Below are 22,841 nucleotides of genomic sequence, written 5' to 3' on the forward strand. Positions count from 1 at the left end.
TGAGTGAGATCTATCTATTTGTCTTACTGACATGGTTTAAAAGACTCCAAATCCATGTAAGGGCCTGGTTGCGGTGGCTCTTCCTGCCACAACATGGACACATCCAAATTTCTTTTAACATGTGCGCTGCTCTGTACAGGTAAGATAAATCAATAAATCCACTTTACATTTACATGTACATCTGGAAACTGATATTTGCCATTTCATTTTCCATCTGTATTTGGAGTTCATCTCATGATGTAATTGTTTTTCCAATACTATGTGTCTTACACTGGAGAAGTCATGTTGCACATTGATAGTTTTCATCAAAAATGTTTTCTCAATATAGTTACACATATACTGCAACCACAAAGTAATGTAGTAATGTAAAATGTGATGACTACTTTTATACTGGGATCATTAGAGGTGTTCCATATAGGGTTTGACTAGCCAAGTGATTCTGTTTCATATATTGTCACAGAAATGTCAATTAAGCAATCTGTTAATCCGTACATCTTTGTAAAAGAAGTCTGCCAGTTACAATGAGATTTGGCAGTTTGATAAAATCATTATACCATTGCTTTCCCAATTGTACAGTATGTTAGCAAACATTCAAACTGTGCAAGCTCTTATTTGATTTTCAGACAATAGGGGCATAGTAATCAATGTTTTCTCCTCTGTCTCTTTAGTCACTGAAGTGCTTTCAAATGTCCTTGATGATTACACTAAAACTGATGGGGCATATTCAGTGAACACGGCAGCCGTGGAGGTTAAATCCACTCTCCATTTCTATCACTCCTTTAGAACTAGTTCCTGACTGAATTTGTGAAAGGAGAGGATTGTAGTAAATGGTTGTCAAATACTCTCTATTTTATTCCATGGGCTTAGTTACTGGATTATGGTACAACATTATTTCCTTTAGCCTTGTATGTGATTGCATACGACAGCATTTGCATTAATCCAAATAAACAAATATATTTCATTTGTGTTCCCAGTGTTGAGTGTTGAACCCTGTTGACCGTAGTGGTGTTTCAGTGGCCACTTCCTCGTCAACTTGAGAAACACAAACACATAATAGATCTTAATCAGAAATGAAGTGCCTGAGGCACTGATGCCTATTACTGATTACACATGCTAACCGAGCCTGACTCTGTGTTCACTAACCAGTCTGCGTAGCTCACATGTGCTTCATCTACGCATGCATACTGTAATTACTGATTTGGGACAGGTGGCATCGAGTTAACACACGTGAGGCCTCTGGAATGTGGAGTTACTGAGTAGTATTCTTTTCCCTAAATGGAACATCTGTCAAGAAGCCATCGTGTGCCATCGTGTGCCATGTGCTCTTTGTTTACAGTGGGCAACAACCAAGTCTAGGTTTTCATTTGAGTTTAATGAGAGTTTTTAAATTAATATATTATTGGTTTCTGTACCTTAAGACCGGCCATCCAAGCAACAAAAGTAGTAATATCAAATGTCACTTTGAATGTTGATAACAATTCATATTTTGAATGATAAATTATTCTAAAATCAGCACCAACCTCCTTGCTGTTAAAATGATCAGTTCCTCATGATGTTGCCAATCTGCAAATCATAAATATAATCTGAATGCCACCTTGAGATCACACACAGAGGTATGCTTGTCCATGTTTTCCCATCATTAATACCATGTTTCGTGTAGAAAGTGCACAGCACAATCTTAAGTGTGAATGTATTATTGGCACCAGAGGCCCATAGTATAGTATAGTAGAAATTCTCTCCTCTCTTGTTATTTAAAAGTGAAGTCCAAAGGAAGCTTGTGCTAACTCAGGCAGCCTTGTGCTGACGTAAGGTCTGATGTGGTCCTGTGTTACCTGTACAGGTGAGGTGCTCCGTGTGGACAGGCAAGGACCTGATCGACCTGCGTCCTCTGATTCACACCACTGGATCCTACCTGGCCACGGACAAGGACAATGAGAACTCGCCTGACTTCTACATCAACATCTGCCAGCCCCTCAACCCCATCCCCGGAGTCCTCTGTCCCCCAGGAGCGGCCGTGTGCATGAACCCTGACAAAGGCCAGCCCATTGTGAGTTACCTGCCCTTACTCTGCATGCATATTCATGTAGACATCATAAAGTTATGTTACATTTTCAGGCCTGTACCAGAATAGTGTTTCAGTCAGTATATAAACCACATTATTGTGGGCAGCCGTGGCCCACTGGTTAGCACTCTGGACTTGTAATCGGAGGGTTGCCGGTTCGAGCCCCGACCAGTGGGCCGTGGCTGAAGTGCCCTTGAGCAAGGCACCTAACCCCTCACTGCTCCCCGAGCGCCGCCGTTGAAGCAGGCAGCTCACTGCGCCGGGATTAGTGTGTGCTTCACCTCACTGTGTGTTCACTGTGTGCTGTTTGTGTTTCACTAATTTACCGATTGGGTTAAATGCAGAGACCAAGTTTCCCTCACGGGATCAAAAAAGTATATATACTTATACTCTTCTTGCACAGACCAAGCCCACTTCAAAAGCACTAGCTGTGATGCTGACTGACTGTTGAGTCGCCCCAGAGTTAGAAAAGAGCAGGGTTCCCACGGGTCATGGAATTGCTGGAATATCATGGAATTCTGTCTATTCCAGAAAGTCAGGGAATTTGCTTATTTATAGGGCAAAGTCATGGAATATCATCAAATATCACCAAAATATATTAATACAAATATGTCCAGTGTTTTACATTACATTACATTTAGCAGACACTTCTTGTACTAATATCTGGTTATTAGCTTTACTGCTTGCTTGAGTAACCCAACTTTATTTACTTAGTTTGCATTTGTAACAATCAGTAGCATGTGTCAAATGTCAAAGTTTGACCAGTGTGTTTACACCTGTCCTGTATTTGTCCTGGTTAGGATATTGGGCGAATCACATCCCAATCCACTCCAGAGTACAACAGCAACACGGGCAACGTGGAGATGGTCTTCCAGAGCACCACCCCCTGCAGCCAGAACACCTCCCTGAACTACACGTCCAAAGTCATCTTCAGCTGCCAGTCAGGCACTGATCTGGTAAGATGCACACCTGAGACTCTGCAGTCTGTGCCAACGCCACTGGTGTAATGGAAAGGTGTATATTCATGGCACTATTTAGTCAGAGTGATAAATGTGTGTGTATGGGTGTGTGTGTCTGTCAGGGTACTCCTCAGATGATCCGACAGCAGCAGTGTCTGTACGTGTTTGAGTGGGCCACTCCTGTTGTCTGCCCAGAGATCTTGACCACCAGTGGCTGCTCTCTCCATGTCTCCCAGCTGCAGTATACCTTCAACCTGACCTCTCTGTCAGGGCTCGTGCAGGTATGTGTTCTTAACACCCCCCCCCCCCTCCCCCTAAACGTACACACACACACACACAAATGCATGCACACACAACTCCCAATGGCGTATTACACATGTGGTTGGGAAAATCAGTGATTTCCTGCTGTCCTCCAGGTGCCCGCCAGCTCCTACAAGATAAACGTGTGTGATTCCATCCCTGACTCGGCCTGTAACAACAGCGCCGTGTGTCAGATGGACGGGGCCTCGGGCGTCTCTTTCGGCCACAGCAAAGCCATGAGTCTGGACTACAAGCGCCAGGACCAGACCGTCATCATGACCTACGCAGGCGGGGATCCGTGTCCTCCAGGTCAGGCATTTCCCACTGTGACCCTCACTGTAACTCTGACCTCCGGTGCCAAATAGTCTGTTCACAGTGTGGTTTTGCACCATTCCCAGGACCTGACTAAACATGCAACAAGTTCTGCTGACTTATGTGAAGTGACTGTGTTTTCCTCTACAGTAACAGACAAGGGGGATATGTGCGTTTTCCCCTCGCAATACCTGAAGAAGACCTTAACAGAATGCACCACTGAAGGCATGACTGAACAGCGGCTATGGTGCCCCATCACCAGTGACTGGAACAAGGACCACCAATGGGGTAACTGCGCTACAGGTGAGACTTGCTCACACATCAGGCAAAGCAATGGAAAACGGCTCAGTTAAATGGATTCAATGAAGCACTACTACCTAAACGTTATCAAACATGCCTAGACTTCCACATTTCCACAGGCAATGACTATTAAAACACATAAGGGGTCGAGAGCAGACACACACAGCGGCTGTCAAGGGAGGTTGCAAATAGATAGATAGATAGATAGATAGATAGATAGATAGATACTTTATTGATCCCTAGGGGAAATTCAACAATTCAAATGGTGTTTCATGAGCTTTATCATAACCTGTATGAGCAACTAGTCCAAAGCCCTTTGTTACACTCTCTGATGGACGGCATGGCGCTGTACTTGTTTCGTTGGCAGAGAGCACGAAGCGTCAGTCCACTATCTTGTTCACGTGCAACCGGACGGCGGGGCGGGGCAGCCCGGAGCTTCTGAGCGAGACGAAGGGCTGCTCCAGCACCTTCCGGTGGATCACCAGCGCCGTCTGCACCCCTAAGAAGATGGAGTGCCAGCTGGTGAGCCTCCACAAGACCTACGACCTGCGCACCCTCTCCTCCCTCACCGAGCCCTGGAAGTTCAGCAGCGGCACTGACCAGTGAGTCCCCCTTTCTCTCTGATTGTAACGTGTGCGTGTGTACCAGAGGTGGGACCAAGTCACTGTTTGGCAAGTCACAAGTAAGTCCCAAGTAAAGACAGAGAAGAGCAAGTCCAAGTCACATCAAAGCCAAGTCGTGTCCAAGTCCAAGTCCCAATCTTTTTCAAGTCCTGAACAAGTCATCAGGTACTCTTCACTTAATAATGGCATTATTAGACTATCGATCATAATTTTAACACATCAATCTAATCTACAGTATTTTTTTTATAAATACAGATTAAAATATGTTCAATGGTTCTGTCTTGAAATCTTTTGCGATATATGCATGTGCATACCTGTGAAATATCGCATGAGCATCGTGGAGTAATCTGTACGAAATGGATAGCTACATGACACTCAGCACAGCAGCAAATATATATTGTTTTTTCCAAATTGCGGCATCCACTGTAAGGATGAGTAATAATTTTACTGATGGCATTTCACTGCGATAGGCCACAGATTTGCCTGCAAACAATTATTAGACTGTCTGCCAGTGGCAACTCATAAGGGAACCCAAGGTCATGGTTAATGACTACTGTTCTGCTCTCACTATGTGTTGTACTTCCTCAGTGTTAACATAGATTAAACAGGCAGCCAAACTCCTTTTCAAGAGCCAGGAAACTGAGCGTGCTTGCTCCTTTTATTGACTTCGTTTGCAGCATAAAGTCAATTTGACAACATTGAATTGGAGTGAAACTACAAAAAAGAAGAGAAAAACGGAAAATACACTTAGTATGCTATATATAGCAACAGTAGCATAGTATGACGTTATTGACGCTTAGCCTACAAGTTAACATGCTAACGCGATCATAATCACACACACGCAGGTAATCTAATAATCAAAATTCCTCGAAAGCATTCATACAAAAACTCTAAACATGTACAAAACTCATAGCACTTACAGTCATTGCTTTCTGAAGGCTCAATCCAACGGATTAAAAGAGATTTTACACACGAGGTAAAATAGTAGCAACCATGCATTTGTTTACGTTCTTATTCTTCCTGCTTTCTTACCACTTCCTTCTAACGTTCCGATCTACCCAATAGCAATCAGTGTCAGAACAAAAGCCCCACAATAGCAACAATACAACTACATAAATGACCTTAACATAGAAAAAATACAACTTTTCATTTCATGTCATTTTTTAGCACACACAACTTATTTGGGCAGAACACTCCCCGTCTGGCATGCATATATGCCACCTAAAGACTTAACCGTCCTCACTTGAGCGTTGACTTTCCTTCGGCAAGAGCAACACAACCTCTGAGACAGGCCTTAAGAATGTCTTTGCTTTGTCATGTGATGCAGTCTTGATTTCTATCTTTCTGACCTTCCCGTCACAGCTTGGAAAGGTGGAGGTGACCAGACCCATAGGCCACTCGTTGCGGGGGGACTGGCTCTCTTTAAGTAACACAACATCCCCAGCCTGCAGATCTCGGTATGCTGTGCGCCATTTCCGCCTTGGTTGAAGAGTGTGGAGATATTCTTTTCTCCATCTCGACCAGAACTCACTTGCTAGTGCCTGCACTTGCCTCCACTGAGACTTGAAGAGATCTTTTTCAGTGAAAATGCCAGCTGGAGCAGGCACCCCTGGTTTTTGGGTTAAAAGCATTGCAGGAGTCAGCAGCCATGGTGAGGAGGGATCGGAGGAGACAGGAACCAATGGTCTTGCATTGATTATAGCAGATACCTCTGCCATTAAGGTACACAGCACTTCATGAGTCAGGTAAGTATGCTTAGTTTGTAGCAGCATGGAGTCAAGTATCCTGCGGGTTACGCCAATCATGCGCTCCCATACGCCACCCATGTGAGATGCATGCGGAGGGTTGAACTCCCATGTACACCCATTTTCATGAAGGTATTTTAGAATGCTAACTTGGCATGGGTCATTCTGTCTCATACCCAGTTCAGAACTGGCTCCAACAAAGTTTGTACCTCGATCTGATCTCAGCTGCTTTGCTGGCCCTCTTAAAGCAAAAAACCTTCTCAAAGCGTTGATGCAGCTGGCCGAGTCCATGGATTCTATGATCTCTATATGCACAGCTCTGGTGCTCATGCATGTAAAGAGTATAGCCCACCGCTTGCTCTGAGCTGCGCCACCTCTGGTACGTCTGGTGATCACATTCCAGGGCCCAAAAACATCTAACCCTACATGTGTGAATGGTGGGGATGAGCTTAGATGCTCTGGTGGGAGGTCAGCCATCTTTTGGACCTCGAGCTTCCCTCTCAGCTTACGGCAGGTGATACAGTGGTGGATGACTGAGCCTATAAGCCTCTTGCCGGCAACAATCCATAGGCCCGCAGCTCTCACGGCCCCCTCCGTAAACTGTCGCCCTTGATGTTGCACTTTTGTGTGGAGATGACTCACCATTAACTTTGTGACATGACTTTGCTTAGGGAGAATGATTGGATGTCTCTCTTCAAGCTCAACACATGCATGTCTCAGACGTCCTCCCATCTTCAAGAGGCCGTTGCACACGAAAGGATCAAGGTTTAGGAGCACACTTGACTTTGAAATTGCTCTTTTCTCTTGCAGTGCTGCATACTCTTCTGGATAAGCATCCCGCTGGACAGACTTGAGTATGACCTGCTTTGCTGCGGCTAGCTCTTTGGGAGTACGGGGCTTTTTGCACAGGTGCCATCCTTTACATGCATCTGAAAGGCCTGACCTAAACGACGAAGCTTGATGGATCAAGAAAGAAATTGCTCTCAGCAAAGACTCCCAAGTGGAGAAGCGCTGGAACCTCTCTGAGGTGAGTTTACCTTCACTTATATGAGTAGCAAGGGTGGTCAGCTGACACCTCACATCTACATCTGATTCAGGATCTACTAACTGGAAAGACTTGGGTGTTTCAGACTGCTGTGGCTTGTAAAGGAAGTCTGGTCCTGTAAACCACATGGTGTTGGTGAGCTGTGATGCAGGCACAGACCTGGTTGCCAGATCAGCTGGATTTTGGTCTGTAGGCACATAGTTCCACTGCTGAGGAGAGGTTGTTTGTCGTATGCGGTGAACACGATTATGTACATATACAAAGAATCGCTTAGACTCATTGTGTATATATCCTAACACCACTTTGCTGTCACAGTAAAACTTCACTGCATCTGGCTTGTGGTCGAGCTCCTCCAGGATCAGTTCAGCCATTTCCACGGCCAGCACAGCCCCACATAGTTCAAGGCGAGGGATAGTTGGCTCTGGCTGGGGAGATAACTTTGCTTTCCCCAGCACAAAGCCCACTCTACACTGACCATCTGTTGTGATGACCCTCAGGTAAGCCACTGCTCCTATGGCCCAGTTTGAGGCATCTGAAAAGAGACAAAGCTCAGTGTACGTGTTGCTGGAGAGGGACTGCTGTATGTATGAGCGTGGGAGATGGAGGCTACTCAGATCTTGTAGTGACCTTTTCCATGTTTCCCACTTGTTCAGCTTGTCCACAGGAAGTTCGGCATCCCAGTCATGGACTTCACTGGAGAGTTCTCTCAGCAGTGCTCGTCCCTGAATGGTCACTGGTGCAACGAAACCCAACGGGTCGAAGAGGCTGTTGACTATGGAAAGAACTCCACGGCGGGTAAACGGCTTGTCACTGACTGACACTCTGAATGTAAAAGTATCAGAGTCAATGTCCCAGTACAAACCAAGGCTTCTTTGTATGGGCAGAGCTTCTTCATCCAGGCCTAAGTCTTTTAGGCCCGCAGCCAGTTCTTCAGGGGGGAAGGCTTGCGTTTGAGCAAATCAATGGCCTCAGCTTCAGTCGGGAGGGAGATGAGCCCATCATCCACGTAAAAGTGTCTCTCGACGAAGTGGCGTGAGTCGGATCCATACTTCTTTTCACCCACTTGAGCGGCTCTCCGTAGCCCATATATAGCCACTGAAGGTGAAGGGCTATTCCCAAACACATGCACTCGCATGCGGTACTCCGTTACCTCTTTCGTCGAATCGTTGTCCTTGTGCCAGAGGAATCTTAAATAATTTCTGTGGTCTTCTCTCACTAAGAAGCCATAGAACATTTGTTGGATGTCAGCTGTCAACGCAATGAGTTCCTTTCTGAACCTTAACAGTACTCCAAGGAGGGAGTTATTTAAGTCGGGGCCTGAGAGCAGGACACTGTTCAGAGAGACGCCGTCTTCTTGTGCACTCGAGTCGAACACAACTCTAATCTGGCCCGGCTTTTGGGGGTGGTACACGCCAAAAATGGGTAAGTACCAACACTCTGTATTGTTGTGGAGAGAGGGTGCTTCTTCTGCGTGTCCATTCTCAAAGAGTTTCTCCATAAAGCCTACGAACTGTTCTTTCATGTCAGGGTTTTTGTTCAGCGTGCGCTGCAAGGAGTGGAACCGAGAGAGGGCTTGAGCACGGTTATTTGGAAGCTGTGGTCTGGGTGACCTGAATGGCAGGGGAGCGATCCAGCTGTTTTGTTCGTCTCTGTTGAACTCTTTGTGCATGGTCTCCAGAAACGTCTCATCTTCAAAGGACAAAGCAGGTTTGTTGTCATTAGCTGTTCTCATGAACACATGAAGTCCAAGTTTGTCTTCAGCAGGCAAACTGGCTGTCTGATTGACTGAATGGCTGGAGAGATGAGTGGAGGGACCATGCCTGTGCTCCCCGCCGTAGCTTGCCTTTTCTTTAACATGGATGTGATTTTGACATGGCGTCAAGAAAGATGGACGTCCGTTCTGCAGGACGTTAGTCTTGTACACAGCTACGGTGGGCTTACGGGCGCTGTCGATGCAAACTTCCCCAACTATGACCCACCCCAAATCCAAACGTTGGGCAAAAGGTGCATTGTTAGGCCCATTAATCTGCTGCCTCACCTTGTGCACACGAATAATGTCTCTACCCAATAAGATCAAAATCTGTGCTTCAGGATCAAGCTCTGGGATGTAAGGAGCTACAGGTTTCAAATGAGCATGGGAAAGAGCGACCTCTGGTGAAGGGATTTCTGATCTGTTGCTCATGATCTCATTACATTCGATGAGTGGAGGCAAATCCAAACACACTTCACCGTTCATTGCTTCTATCTGGAAACCGACTGCCTTCCTTCCGATCATTTCAGTGGTGCCTGCACAGGTCTTCATAAGATAAGGTGAAAGGCTACCTTGGATGCCGAAGAGCTGGAAAAACTCATTCCTGGCCAGCGAGCGGTTGCTCTGGTCATCAAGGATGGCGTACATCTTGACTGCACGTTCCCTTTTGCCTCGTGGGAAGACCTGCACCAAGCATATTTTTGCGCATGACCGAAAGCCGGAGACCATCTCCAAGAGACTTCAGTGCACCTTGAAGTTACCTCTGGAGGAGAGTTTCGCTGTTCTCTGTCTGGCTCCACCACAGGAGATGTCGTTCGTGAGAGGTCAGTGTCTGGATGCATAACCGTACAGTGCTTGTCACTTTCCCACTCGTTGCATTTCAGCTCCACTGGACACTCCTTTGCCATGTGGACAGCAGAGCAGCACCTGAAACATCGTCTGTGTTCTTTTAGGAGCTTTTTGCGTTCTGTCAACGGCTTCATTTTAAAGGCTCTACATTTCTCCAGAGGATGTGGCTTATTTTGGAGTGGACAGTGCTTAGCTGGATCACTATTACTATCTGTCTCTGCTTTATGGGTTGAGTTTGAATCCACTGTTGTGAACACATCTGTTTTGTGGACAGATATAGCAGTCCTAACGCCATCATGCTTCGCTATGGGCCTTTCACTGCGGTTATGGCTATGGCTGTTGCTGGTCAAGATAAAGCTGGGGTCGTTTCTGGCCTTTGCCTGACTGCGAACAAAGTCAACAAAGAAAGCAAATGGAGGATAGAAAACTCTTTGTTGTTCTTTATATCTTGAACCGGTAGAAAGCCATTTCTCTTGTAGGTTTTGTGGCAACTTTTCAACGATGGGATTAATGCCCCGTGGCGTGTCGAGGTAACTAAGGCCAGGTAAGTAGCCATCCGCTTTAGCTGAGAGTAGCTCCATGAGCAGGTCACTAAGTTCTCTTAGCTTCGTGCTATCTTTTGAAGTGAGACGAGGAAAACTGTCCAGCCGCTTGAATAGCGTGCTCTCTATCACTTCGGGGGTGGCATAGCACTCTTGGAGTCTTGACCAATACAAATGTAGAGCAGCTTGAGGGTTTGTGACGTGGACTACTCGAATTCTCTTAACATGTTCAGAGGACTCCTTTCCGAGCCATTTTACCAGCAAATCTAGCTCTTCGCTGGCAGTTAACTCTAGACCCTGAGTGGCGTTAAGGAAAGAGGACTGCCACGCTCTGAAGCTCTCAGGCCGATCATCAAATTTAGTGAGCCCTGTAGTTACTAACTCCCTGCGGGCCAGATACTTAGCAAAGTCTATCATGTCAGCAGCTGGAGTGACAGGAGGGTCCTGTATGTCGTTCCTAGGTGAATGGTAGGGATAACTGGCCTGCTTGAATGAAGAATAGCCTTGCTGCTGACGAGCTTTATATGCAGAGTGAGGGTATGAGCTGCGGTGGTGAGGCAGGTGTGGCTGGTGCTCTGATGCAGGTAGGTACTCACTCTGTGGTGTGGATGAATATGCAGATGGTGCGTCGTGGGGATATGCAGAGCTTAACACGGGGGCTACCTGTCTTGTTGGTGGTGACACTTTAATACGGAGAGGAGGTGATGTATCTGGAGGGGGTGCGTGGGGGTTAAAGCTGACCTGAGCCTGTTGTTCCACATATGCCACTGTCCGCCTCATAGTCTCCTGTGGTTCGACGCCACTCCTGTTGCATATGTCCTCACATTCCTTCAGCCTCTGCATTGGCGGCAGCCGCTGTCTTTTCTATTTCTAGGGCTTCTAGGTTCGCTTCTAGTGTAGCCTTTTCCAGATCTAATCTGGCTCTCTGCTTTTTCATTTCTAGCTCCTTTCGTACAAATGTAGCCCTGGTTCGCCGCTTCAGCTGTAGCCCTGGCTCTGGCGGCAGCGCTAGCCACTGAACACTTGGAGGAGGATGAATGCTTAGAGCCAGCCACTGATGGTGCCTTTTCATCTTTATCTGCTGTGTGGGTCTCCATATCTGTAGCTGTCAAGTCCTTCTGACGGTATGACTTTTCACTGTTCTGCTCTCACTATGTGTTGTACTTCCTCAGTGTTAACATAGATTAAACAGGCAGCCAAACTCCTTTTCAAGAGCCAGGAAACTGAGCGTGCTTGCTCCTTTTATTGACTTCGTTTGCAGCATAAAGTCAATTTGACAACATTGAATTGGAGTGAAACTACAAAAAAGAAGAGAAAAACGGAAAATACACTTAGTATGCTATATATAGCAACAGTAGCATAGTATGACGTTATTGACGCTTAGCCTACAAGTTAACATGCTAACGCGATCATAATCACACACACGCAGGTAATCTAATAATCAAAATTCCTCGAAAGCATTCATACAAAAACTCTAAACATGTACAAAACTCATAGCACTTACAGTCATTGCTTTCTGAAGGCTCAATCCAACGGATTAAAAGAGATTTTACACACGAGGTAAAATAGTAGCAACCATGCATTTGTTTACGTTCTTATTCTTCCTGCTTTCTTACCACTTCCTTCTAACGTTCCGATCTACCCAATAGCAATCAGTGTCAGAACAAAAGCCCCACAATAGCAACAATACAACTACATAAATGACCTTAACATAGAGAAAATACAACTTAGTCATTTTTTAGCACACACAACTTATTTGGGCAGAACAATTACAATAAATGGTGACGAGAAGAATCGTCACATAGGCTACATTAGTAAATTGCTGCGGTTAAATATTTTACGTTTTTATTAGGGCTGTCAAACGATTAAAAAATAACTAATTAACCTCATATTTTGAAATGAATTAATCTAGATTAATTGCGGTTAAAAAGTAGCCTACATTTTCTCCCTAAATACTAAAGCTTCTTATGGCATATTAAATACAGCATAAATCACAAAATTACTGAGTAACCACAAAGGTAAAAATAAAACACTTCTATATTATTTAAATGATAATAATGACACAGTAATTTTGTTTTAAAGTATGTGATGCTGTTTACCTTATTTGTAAATGATGCACTTTAAGCCCATTGTGTGCCACTGTCCACACGTTCTCCTAATGATCTTTTTAGCTCCGTTCAAATATAGCCTAGCTATGGCTAGTCCACAAACTGTAACATTGTTTGTGCCACATGTATAGCACAATATTAACAATGATAAGCATGATATTAGGTTGGCACAAACAGCTTTCATTCCTTTGGAAATAAAAGCATGTAATGACATGATGCTTGCTAGACATTTTCTGTTTGCAATTAAAAGTGAATTATGAAAACAACTCGAAGGCCCTCCGAGAGGCGGGGTGGAAGAAGGGCCAAACCAGACAGACTCTATGGCAACGACCGGAACGGACCAAGGCAATGATTGTAGGATTATGAGAAGATGCATGTGTGGATGGGAGAAGGTGACCACTTTCAGGGGGCTTAGGACACCAGAGCCAGGTCGCAAACCACAGAGCTGAGGGATCCAACGTTGCAGAGGGAAGGCAAGTGGCAGAGGCAGGAGGGACCTTGGTGAACACTGATTCCTATGAAGGTGGCACTGATAACACCACTAGGACACCAACGGACCCCAGAACACCTTCACGTTCAGACACCCAAGAACCAGGACCGAGGACTGAAAGGAAAGAACCAGGGAGGAGGCAACCAGTGAAATGGCCAAAAGCGAATGAGACCGCAGTTTGGCAGCAGCTGGACAAGGACCTCAGCATCATCCTAGAACACTCACTACGCGGGCAGGTGGAGACCAAGCTGAACAACATTGGGGACATACTGTATGAAGAATGCAGAGGCAGGTTTGGGACACTGGCAGCAAAGCGGAGCACCGGCCCAAAGCAGAAGGGGAGGAGGGAGAGGGAGATTGAGGCACTGGTGAAGAGGCGGCGTCATCTTCGAAAACAGTGGAGGAAGGGGAGTCCAGAGGAGAAGGAGGGCCTGAAGCCACTGTGGGAGGAGGTGAAAAAGAGCATCGCCAGCCTACGGAGGGCGGAGCGCATCCGCAGGCGCAGAAGGCGGAAGGAGAAGGAGAGAAGTAGCTTCTTCAGGAACCCCTACCAGCATGCAAGACGGCTGCTTGAGGATAAGAGGAGTGGGAAGCTGGAGATCAGTCAGTCAGAGCTGGAGAACTACCTCAAGGAGCTCTACAGCGACCCAGCAAGACAAACCCCGCTAGGACCACCAGGGTATGTTCCTCGCCCAGCTCCGCCAGCTCACCTATTCGACACTGCTCTGCCCAAGCTCAGTGAGGCAGCAGAGGTTGTTCGGAAAGCAAGGGCAGCCTCAGCACCAGGCCCCAACGGTATACCCTATAAGCTGTACAAGTATTGCCCAGGGGTCCTGAAACATCTATGGAAGCTCTTGAGAGTGGCCTGGAAGAACCAAGTCATCCCGACAGAGTGGCAAAGAGCAGCCACTGTCTTCATCCCGAAGGAGGCTAACTCCACCACCATCGGTCAGTTTAGGAGTATTGCGCTCCTGAACGTCGAAGGCAAGATCTTCTTTGCCATCCTAGCCAGGAGGTTGACCAGCTACCTCACAAACAACGGGTACATCGACACCAGCTGCCAGAAGGCTGGGGTGCCAGGCTTCCCAGGGTGCGTGGAACACTCTGCAGTGATATGGGAGCAGATCCAGCGAGCAAAAAAAGAGAAAAAGCGACCTGCATGTGGTGTGGCTAGACCTGCGCCAATGCATCTTGGGTCAGTTCCCCACCAGCTAATTGAGTATGCCCTGGACTTCTTCCATATCCCTGTCTGCATTCGCGCCCTGGTGTCAAGCTACTTCGCAGACCTCCAGATGTGCTGCACACATCAAGACTTCACCACGAGCTGGCAACGACAGGAAGTTGGCATTGCCATGGGATGTTCTATCTCTCCCATCCTGTTCGTAGCAGCATTTGAGGTCATCCTCATAGGAGCAAGGAAGATGGCAGGAGGGGGGCAGCTACCATCTGGACCAAGGCTGCCACCAGTGAGAGGCTACATGGACGACATCACCACCATCCTCCAGACAGCAGCATGCACAGCGAGACTGCTGAAGAGGATTGACGAGCTTGTGACCTGGGCAAGGATGAGAATTAAACCTGCAAAGTCACGCAGCCTGTCCCTTAGGAAAGGGGTCAGGAGCGACCACACCACCCTCATTGCAGGTGGCGAGGAGATTCCGTTGCTGGCTAGTCAAGCCGTCCGTAGCCTCGGTCGGACCTACGCGGCAGACCTCTCCGACAAGCAGATGGGGGAAGCAGTGAGGAAGCAGCTTGCAGAAGGCTTGGCAAGGATCAGCGAGAGCCAGCTCCCTGGCAAGTACAAAGTATGGACTTACCAATTCATACTGTACCCAAAGGGTGATGTGGCCACTGAAAATGTCTGCGAGGTCCCCCCTCAGTGGCAGATAAGATGGACAGGTTAGCAAAGCGGGTTCATCAAGGCGTGGCTGGGACTGCCAAGATGCCTGTCAGATGTGGGGCTATTCGGGAGGAACATTCTCCAACTGCCATTGCAGTCCGTCAGCCAGGGATACAGGCAGGGAAAAAGGCTCCGAATGGTGCTTGAGCTGAGGGAATCCACTGACCAGCTAGTGAGAGCAGCTGGCCCAAGTAATAACAGGGAGGAAGTGGAAAGCCCAGGAGGAGGTTGACATGGCCATCAGCAGGTTAAAACACCAGGAGGTCACTGGGAAGAGTCCAGGAGGGTCGAGCAGGGTTGGGGAGGGCGAGACCCCCTCTTCTGGTCCAAGGCCTCCAAGGAACAGAGAAGAGCCATGGTGGTGGCAGAAGTGGCAAGGGCGGAACAAGACCGTCACGTGTCCAAGCGGTGTCTCAAAGCGGCAGGGAGGCTGGATGTCTTGGGAAGGCGTCACAGGCAGGCCCATGTCATGGGCAAATCTGTGGAAGACCCCCCAAGCCAGACTCAGCTTCTTAATCAAGTCCACCTATGACACTCTGCCTTGCCCCCGAAACCTCAACCTATGGTTTGGGCTGAAGAAAGCTGTCCCCTGTGCAACACCATCAAGCGAAGCCTCCAGCACATCCTCTCTGGATGCAAGACGGCACTGTCACAAGGCGCTACAGGTGGCGGCATGACCTGGTGCTGAAAAAGCTGGCAGAGGTGGCAGAGGCAGGCAGACAACAGGCCAACAGCCTACCTCCTGCCCCAGTGAGACGGCACATCTCCTTTGCTAGAGCTGGGGAAGATCCCAAACCCACCCACCAGACAGCAACACCAAGAGTCCTCTCACCCGGTGGTGATTGGACCATGAGGGTTGACCTGGGGAGACAGCTCCATTTTCCAAGGGAGATAGTGGAAACATCGCTCCGGCCAGATCTGATCTTGTGGTCAGTTCCAGACAAGACCATCCTGATGGTGGAATTTACTGTCCCGTGGGAACAAGGCATAGAGGCTGCCAATGAGCATAAGCGTTCCAAGTATGCAGACCTGGCAGCAGAGTGTCAGGAGGCTGGCTGGAAAGCCATTACACGCCCTGTTGAGGTGGGGTGTAGGGGGCTTTGTGGGCGCCTCAACAGTTAAGCCTGCCGCGAGACATTGGCTGCACAGGAGCAGGGAGCAGGGAAAGCCATCAAGGAACTGCCGGAGGAGGCAGAGAGGGGCAGCTTCTGGCTGTGGCTGAGGAGGAGAGATAGAGGGTGGGGGCAGAACACCTAGGGCATCAGCAGGGGGTGGCAGGTAGAGATACCAGCCATCGCTCCGCCACCAAGAGATGTACTGGGGTTAAAGGAGTTTAAACATCAGTGACTGGTGGTCCCCAGCTGATGACCCGTTCCTGCCCATAGGTGTATAGGGGAACACACTTGCATAGAGTGCACTGGTGGAGGTGCGTCAGGCAGCAATGCCCAGCAGGTATACCAACAGCCTGTATCTTCAAAGTGAGCCTGCATGGTAGCCAGTAGCCACCAAGTGGAATTCGTTTCAATCGGCACAATATCATGTGCTTCATGTAAACGAATTATTGAAGACTTCAAGACTCACCAGTTCCATTACACAAAGGCAAAGACAACTTTATATTCTTTTCCATTTTCCCAATCACAGTGAGTGCAGCCTATGTCAAAGTGCCCTGGCTCTCACAGTTTATAACAGTAGTGAGGACCGAATAAATCCGCAATTTCCTCTAATCTCGTCTTTGTTGCCTTCATGATTTCCTTTTATACGTTTCTTATATTTAAAAGGAGATATCAATCATCATCAACAATGACAAGCCAGCCCAGCAGGAACCTTCCACTCATTTTCTCTCCCTTTCGTGCGCACTGAGACGCGTTCTCAATTAAATGGAGTAGGCTAGCATACGTTCAATTTGATTCTTAATGGAGAGGACCGGAAAAGTATCATCTTTATGTAACATGCTGATGGTGCATTTTGATATTGTAAACGTTCTCTAACAAGAGTGCAAACCAGTTTGCAGTAAAGCTACTATTTATTTAATGTTGGTCCTTTCTCTGTCTCTTGGTGCCCTACACACAGTGCGTGATGCTTGGTGGTAACAGCAGCACTGGGGCCTGTACTACGAAGGGAGCTTAACCTACCCAGATGTAACCCAGGGTTACTTTGTTAAACCAGGGTTGACAAAACCTGGTTATCTGAAGTGGTGTTAATCGGTACTCACGACGCTGATTATGAAGTTGATTTGTTGAGCGGGGGTTAACCACCAATGGCGTTCACATAAAAAGGGGCGGGTTGCAGCGCAAGTCACCACTTTCAATGATGACGCGATCACCTTATTTTACGGATGAGGAATGCACAATTATTATAACAAGTTATGAGGAATTAAACCCGCTCTACGACAAAAATCAAATACGTCGGCAGTGAGCAAAGCAAGGCTGTTGGCAACGTATTACAGATTGGGTAGCCTAAATGCCTAAAAGTAAAGTTTTATTCCCACATGTTCTTCAAATATGTGTTACGGAGGATTAGTAGCTTACGGAATGTCTGAAATGAGTTGAAATAATTAAATAGCCTAATTTGAGTTCATAGAAAGGCCTACAGATGCAACCCAATTCAGAAGTGGGCATATAGATTACAGTAATAAGGATAATTGAATGTTTAAGTAGCCCCCATTGACTGATTTAGTGTATGCCTAATCCTGTGAACATTTCAGATGCAACACCATTGCCAAACGCACATGGCAGCAGGTGAAAATGAAACACAAAAACATTATTCAGAATAGCAGGTTTATATAGTTATAGCTTGCATTAATATTTCTTAATTATGAAAACATGTAGGCCTAGCTTATAGCCTTCACTTTGCCTCTGTTTTACAGCTAACAAGAAACAGGTGTCTTCGAACACTACTGTAGGAGGAAAGGCACCAGAGTGTTTTACAGTAGCAGAGGAGTTGGCCATCGCAAATAATAGTGGAAGGCCGATTATGGAGGGGGTTGAGGGAGGCATTCGGTCGGATTCTGGTGCTGTGGAAATGTGTTGCCTTTATGTGCAGGGTACAGTAATATGACATTCAATTCAACAAGTTTGTTAAAATGGTGATTTTTATTTATTAGGCCTACTGTAGGCTATGTCCGATTTATTTTAGGCTATTCTTGCTCGGATGTTCAGCATTCTGTAGGCCTATGTCTGATTTATTTTCGGACACACAGTATTCTTGCATCACCGATTGAATACATGAATGTCCACGTACGGGCATTGCTATGAGACGTCTTCCTAGATCATCTGACAAAGATAACGAATTCCCTCGGCTGACAATCTATATCTTCATAGAGAATATCGTCCGGGTAGGCTATATATATTTTCTGGCGGTCTCTAAAACCCCTTGCCCTGCGAAGAGAGTCCCTCATGATTTGCGCTCCAATGTCGTATGGATCATCCAGGCACGCCGACATGTCTCGGGAGAAATTGTTAGTGGAGGGGTGGTACTTATAAAGGGTGTGGTTAACGGAAACCTCCGGTTAACCAAGAACATAACCTGGTCAGAGCAGGTTTGAGATGCAGCGTAAATTGCCATGGCAGCATACCTCGGTTAAAACCTATCCACATTTCGTAGTACGGGTTAATCGGGAAGTTACGCCACACGTGATCAAGTTACTCTCGAAGTTACAGGCCAGAAACCCCGCTTCGTAGTACAGGCCCCTGATCACTGCTCTGCCGTTGTGTCCACTACGTGTTTTGTTTTTTTCGTCGCGGAAGTGAAAGCATCTTTGAGGTGACTGGTCCACGATCAGGAAATGTATTGTTTGACTCAAGCAAAGTCCGAGTCAAGTCTCGAGTGAATAGTATTCAAGTCCAAGTCGAGTCGCAAGTCATGCCGAATTTTACCAAGTCCAGTCTGAAGTCATTAAAATCATGACTCGAGTCTGACTCGAGTCCAAGTCATGTGACTCGAGTCCACATGTCTGGTGTGTACTATATACAGTATATATGTATATACATTAAGGGTGTCACGATTTCGATTTTATATTGAAATCGATCGAAATTACATCTTAATCTCGAACTTCGAACTTAAAAGTAGAATCGATGATGCAGCCACACCCCCAATTTCACGTCCAGCATGTATGCCAAGAAGACGCACAAACACACATGCACGTGCTGAACTGCAGTACACTACACTAACCTTGTGTAGTGTCTCTTCGGAGTGTGCTGAAACAATCAAATTATCATTCTGTGTAGTTTCATTTCACTATGTTCACGTCTCTGTTTTAGCCTAATGTTAGTTCTGTTTGCATTACAACCTCGCGGGTGGAACGGTTTCAAAATAAAAAGCGGTTTTCAAAATAAAAGCCCCCCGAAACAGAAAAGGAAAAGGCCAAAAAGAGTAAATAACATAAGGAATGCATTAATAGTAATATTTAAAAAGATCTAAAAAAAAATCGGCGCGTGACTTTAAAATCGAAAATTACATCGAATCGAGGATTTGGAGAATCGTGACACCCATAATATACATGCACACGGTTTGCTGTCCTTCTTTACATGTGTTTCTGTTGCCTATTGTTTCTCCCTCACTCCTGTTGTCATGGCGAGTGGAAAATGCCCCCCATGTTCCATCTCTGGTGTCTTCTGCAGGTATTACATAAATCTGTGTCAAAGCATCCACGGGGGGCTCACTGACTGTCCAGAGGGGGCCACTGTGTGTCGCAAGAACAAAGGCCAGACCCAGACCCTGGGCCTAGTCCATACCCAGACCCTGGAGTACCGCGGTGAGTGCAGGATCAGGTCTCGCTGAGATCCTTCATCATAACCTGTATGGGTTACCTTTCACCTTCCCATGTCTAACCATGACCTTGGGGACCTATTTGCAATTATTTCATCATACAGTAGTCTGAACCATGGGAGAGCTTTGAACATTAAAGGGTTTGAGTGTGAGAAATAAGGGTTCTGTGGCTTTGTAGAATTGTTATATTACTGTCACTCCAAACTGTAATGTGTAAAATATAAACCAGTACTCTCTCTCTTCACAATACTAGAGGGGAAGATTCTGGTTAACTACACAATGGGAGATGCCGTGTGTGGGAGTGACCTTCGTGCCAAAACTATAATTCAGTTGACATGTAGCACCATAACTGGCCATCCAAAACTCCAGAGGTAAGTCTCCCTAAGTGTCACTGCACATTGGCTGTTCTGCATAAACATTTCAAGGAAATCTGGTTTCCTCATGTCAAATGCATATGGCTTGAATTAGGCACACTAAAGACTGGGCATCACATTGAAATAAATAACTCTGGTATTTGGAAGTCTAGGCCACGTCCATATAAATGTGCAGGGGTTTGCAAAAATAGAAGGCAAAAAGATTTGCACAATTCTGCTCTGTCTTGGCTATCATAGGGAGCAGGCAAATATGACTGGGACGAAGATGTTTTGTTTATCCTTAAATGTTATGAATGTTGTCTTAAGTGTTATAAATTGAAGGACCAGTAACCATGACCTGTCACCTTGTAAATGGCTCTTCCCAGAGTATTTGGATCTTGTTTATCGTTGTGTGTGCGTGTGTGTGTGTGTGTGTGTGTGTGTGTGTGTGTGTGTGTGTGTGTGCGCACAGAGAGGATCCTGTCGCGTGTGAGTTCTGGTTGGAGTGGGAGACACGAGCAGCCTGTGCTGTTGAGCAGCAGGAGGTGGAAATGGTCAATGGCACCATCACCCTCCCGGACACCGGAGCCCGAATTAACCTGGGGGACCTGTACACCAGGTAACACACACACACACACATACACAGACACACACATGTTATGAAATTAAAATCCTGGTCACATATCCACCCAGTCTTGGTCTTGCACATTGAAGCTCAATATAGTTACGTATTACTGTGATGTGCATTGCAAATGTCCATCCAAGGCTGATCTGTAGCATTAGAACGAGTGATGCCTTTTAGACGAGACTTGCAAGGGTTTATGAGACTGTCCTAGAATGACTTGTCTATTGGTCCTCAGATTGCACCAGGCCACAGGGGACATCAGACCCAATGGAGACCTCTACGTCTACGACATCCAGCTGTCCGGCATCACCAACAGCTCGGTCACCAACTGCATGGGGGCCTACATCTGCCAGGTGAAGGTGAACGGTAATTGGCACCGTAAGATTGGCTCCTCCAGCAAGGCCAAGTACTACATCAAAGGTGAGCCCACTCTCTCATGGAGCCATCTTATTCTGCTGAGTAGCAATCAAAGATGGACCTCCCTAATCTTGGGGATCTTGTAATGACCTCATCGGACATAATGAAGTGGTTTTGTCCTTCTCCTCCCGCAGGAGGGAACCTGGACGTGTTGGTGCCGTCCGTGTCGACCTGTGGACGGGACAGGAAGCACACGGCCTCGTCGGCTATCCTGTTCCACTGCAACCCCGAGGCCGGCGAGGGCATCCCAGAGTTCCTGCTGGAGACGGACCTGTGCCAGTATCTGTTTGTGTGGCACACCTCCAGAATGTGTGACTTTTTGTGAGTGGCCCTCTGCACTCTACTGATTTCAGTAGTCAGTCTACTCTAGTGAACAGTTATGTGTGTGCCAGCATGGATGGTGGTGTTCACGTAGGCCTACCTAGAAAGAGAAGGGAGATTCTGGTTCAGGTGTCAAAAGAAAGTGCATTTCATGTGCTCCATATGATCAACACTCACATCTCCTCCCAAATCACATTGGGTCATTCTGCAGCAACAGATCATTTGAAGCTGCCGCCCAGTTTATAATAATTGTTATTCTCATTGATAACTGCCCAGGGAAGTTTTGTGCATGTATGAATGTGTGTATGTGTACACACATGTGTATATAATGTGTACAGTATGTGTACAGTAGGTGAGGGTGTTGAAGTGTTTACTGTGGCCTGCCCCTAAAACAATAACAAATGCAATGTCATTCATCATAAACCCTACCTTTAATCTCATCTGATATCAAAGTTGTCACCTCATGACTATGGACAAGCCCAAAGGGAAACAGGGGGAGCCTGTAGCACAAATCACTTCATTTTTGCATCTTCTCCCCATTGTGATTACCAATCAAATAGTTTCATAGCATCTTTTTTTTTTGCTGAACCTTTCCTGCTCAACTGGTGTGAAATTACATTACGTTTCAAGAATATTTCAAGTAACCAGATGGAATCACAATGTCTGCAGGATGTCCACAATCATCACATTAAGACCATGTACCTCACATAATACCATTTACCTCACCACATTAAGATCTTGTACCTCACATAAGACCTTGTATCTCACATAAGACCTTGTACCTCACATCAGACCATGTGCCTCACCACATAAGACCTTATACCTCACATAAGACCTTGTATCTCACATCAGGCCTTGTACGTCACAAAAGACCTTGTACATAAGACCTTGTACCTCACATAAGACCTTGTACCTCACATAAGACCTTGTATCTCACAGAAGACCTAAGAAAGACCTTGTATCTCACATAAGACCTTGTACCTCACATAAGACCTTGTACATAAGACCTTGTACATATGGGTTTGGTTTTTTTTTCTCATCAATTTACACACAATGCTGTAAATTTATAAAAAATAAAAGTCTGACCCTTTGTTATGACACTTGCAATTGATATGAGCTCTGGTGCATCCTACTTCTATCAATGGTCCTTGAGATGCTTCTACAACTTGATTAGAGTCCACCTGTGCCTAAATTAATTCATTGGCCATTATTAGGACAGGCAGACATCTCTTTGTATAAGGTCTCACAGTTGATGGTGTATGTCTGAGTGAAAACCAAGCCACAAAGTCGAGCCAATTGTCCGTAGACCTGCGAGACAGGGTTGTGAGAAGACACAGATCTGGTCAAGGAAACAAAAGAAATTCTGCAGCATT

At 46.4% G+C, this 22,841-nt stretch overlaps 1 protein-coding gene across 2 annotated transcripts; it reads left to right on the top strand.

Moving 5' to 3' along the window:
* Positions 1-38: 38 nt before the first annotated feature.
* LOC125299715 (cation-independent mannose-6-phosphate receptor-like) lies at positions 39-22,579 on the top strand. Of its 2 annotated transcripts, XM_048251113.1 has the most exons (13): positions 39-139; positions 669-748; positions 1,841-2,047; positions 2,863-3,018; positions 3,144-3,302; positions 3,438-3,630; positions 3,784-3,936; positions 4,301-4,535; positions 19,605-19,738; positions 20,006-20,123; positions 20,578-20,724; positions 20,966-21,150; positions 21,282-22,579. In XM_048251113.1, the coding sequence occupies exons 1-13, from the start codon at positions 94-96 to the stop codon at positions 21,470-21,472; spliced, it is 2,004 nt and encodes a 667-aa protein (XP_048107070.1). In that variant the 5' UTR covers positions 39-93; the 3' UTR covers positions 21,473-22,579. The 2 variants fall into 2 exon arrangements, with proteins under 2 accessions (XP_048107070.1, XP_048107071.1); XM_048251114.1 differs by lacking the exon at positions 669-748 and having other exon boundaries at positions 50-139.
* Positions 22,580-22,841: the final 262 nt, after the last annotated feature.

Source organism: Alosa alosa, chromosome 8, assembly GCF_017589495.1.
Source record: "Alosa alosa isolate M-15738 ecotype Scorff River chromosome 8, AALO_Geno_1.1, whole genome shotgun sequence".
Taxonomy (NCBI): domain Eukaryota; kingdom Metazoa; phylum Chordata; class Actinopteri; order Clupeiformes; family Clupeidae; genus Alosa; species Alosa alosa.

What these genes read in the sequence shown, in the direction of transcription:
- LOC125299715 (XM_048251113.1), top strand. Translation starts at nt 94, where the DNA reads ATGGACACATCCAAATTTCTTTTAACATGTGCGCTGCTCTGTACAG. An exon ending in CGGGGATCCGTGTCCTCCAG is followed by an intron (nt 3,631 to 3,783) that starts GTCAGGCATTTC and finishes TTTCCTCTACAG; the next exon opens with TAACAGACAAGGGGGATATG. An exon ending in ATGGGGTAACTGCGCTACAG is followed by an intron (nt 3,937 to 4,300) that starts GTGAGACTTGCT and finishes TTTCGTTGGCAG; the next exon opens with AGAGCACGAAGCGTCAGTCC.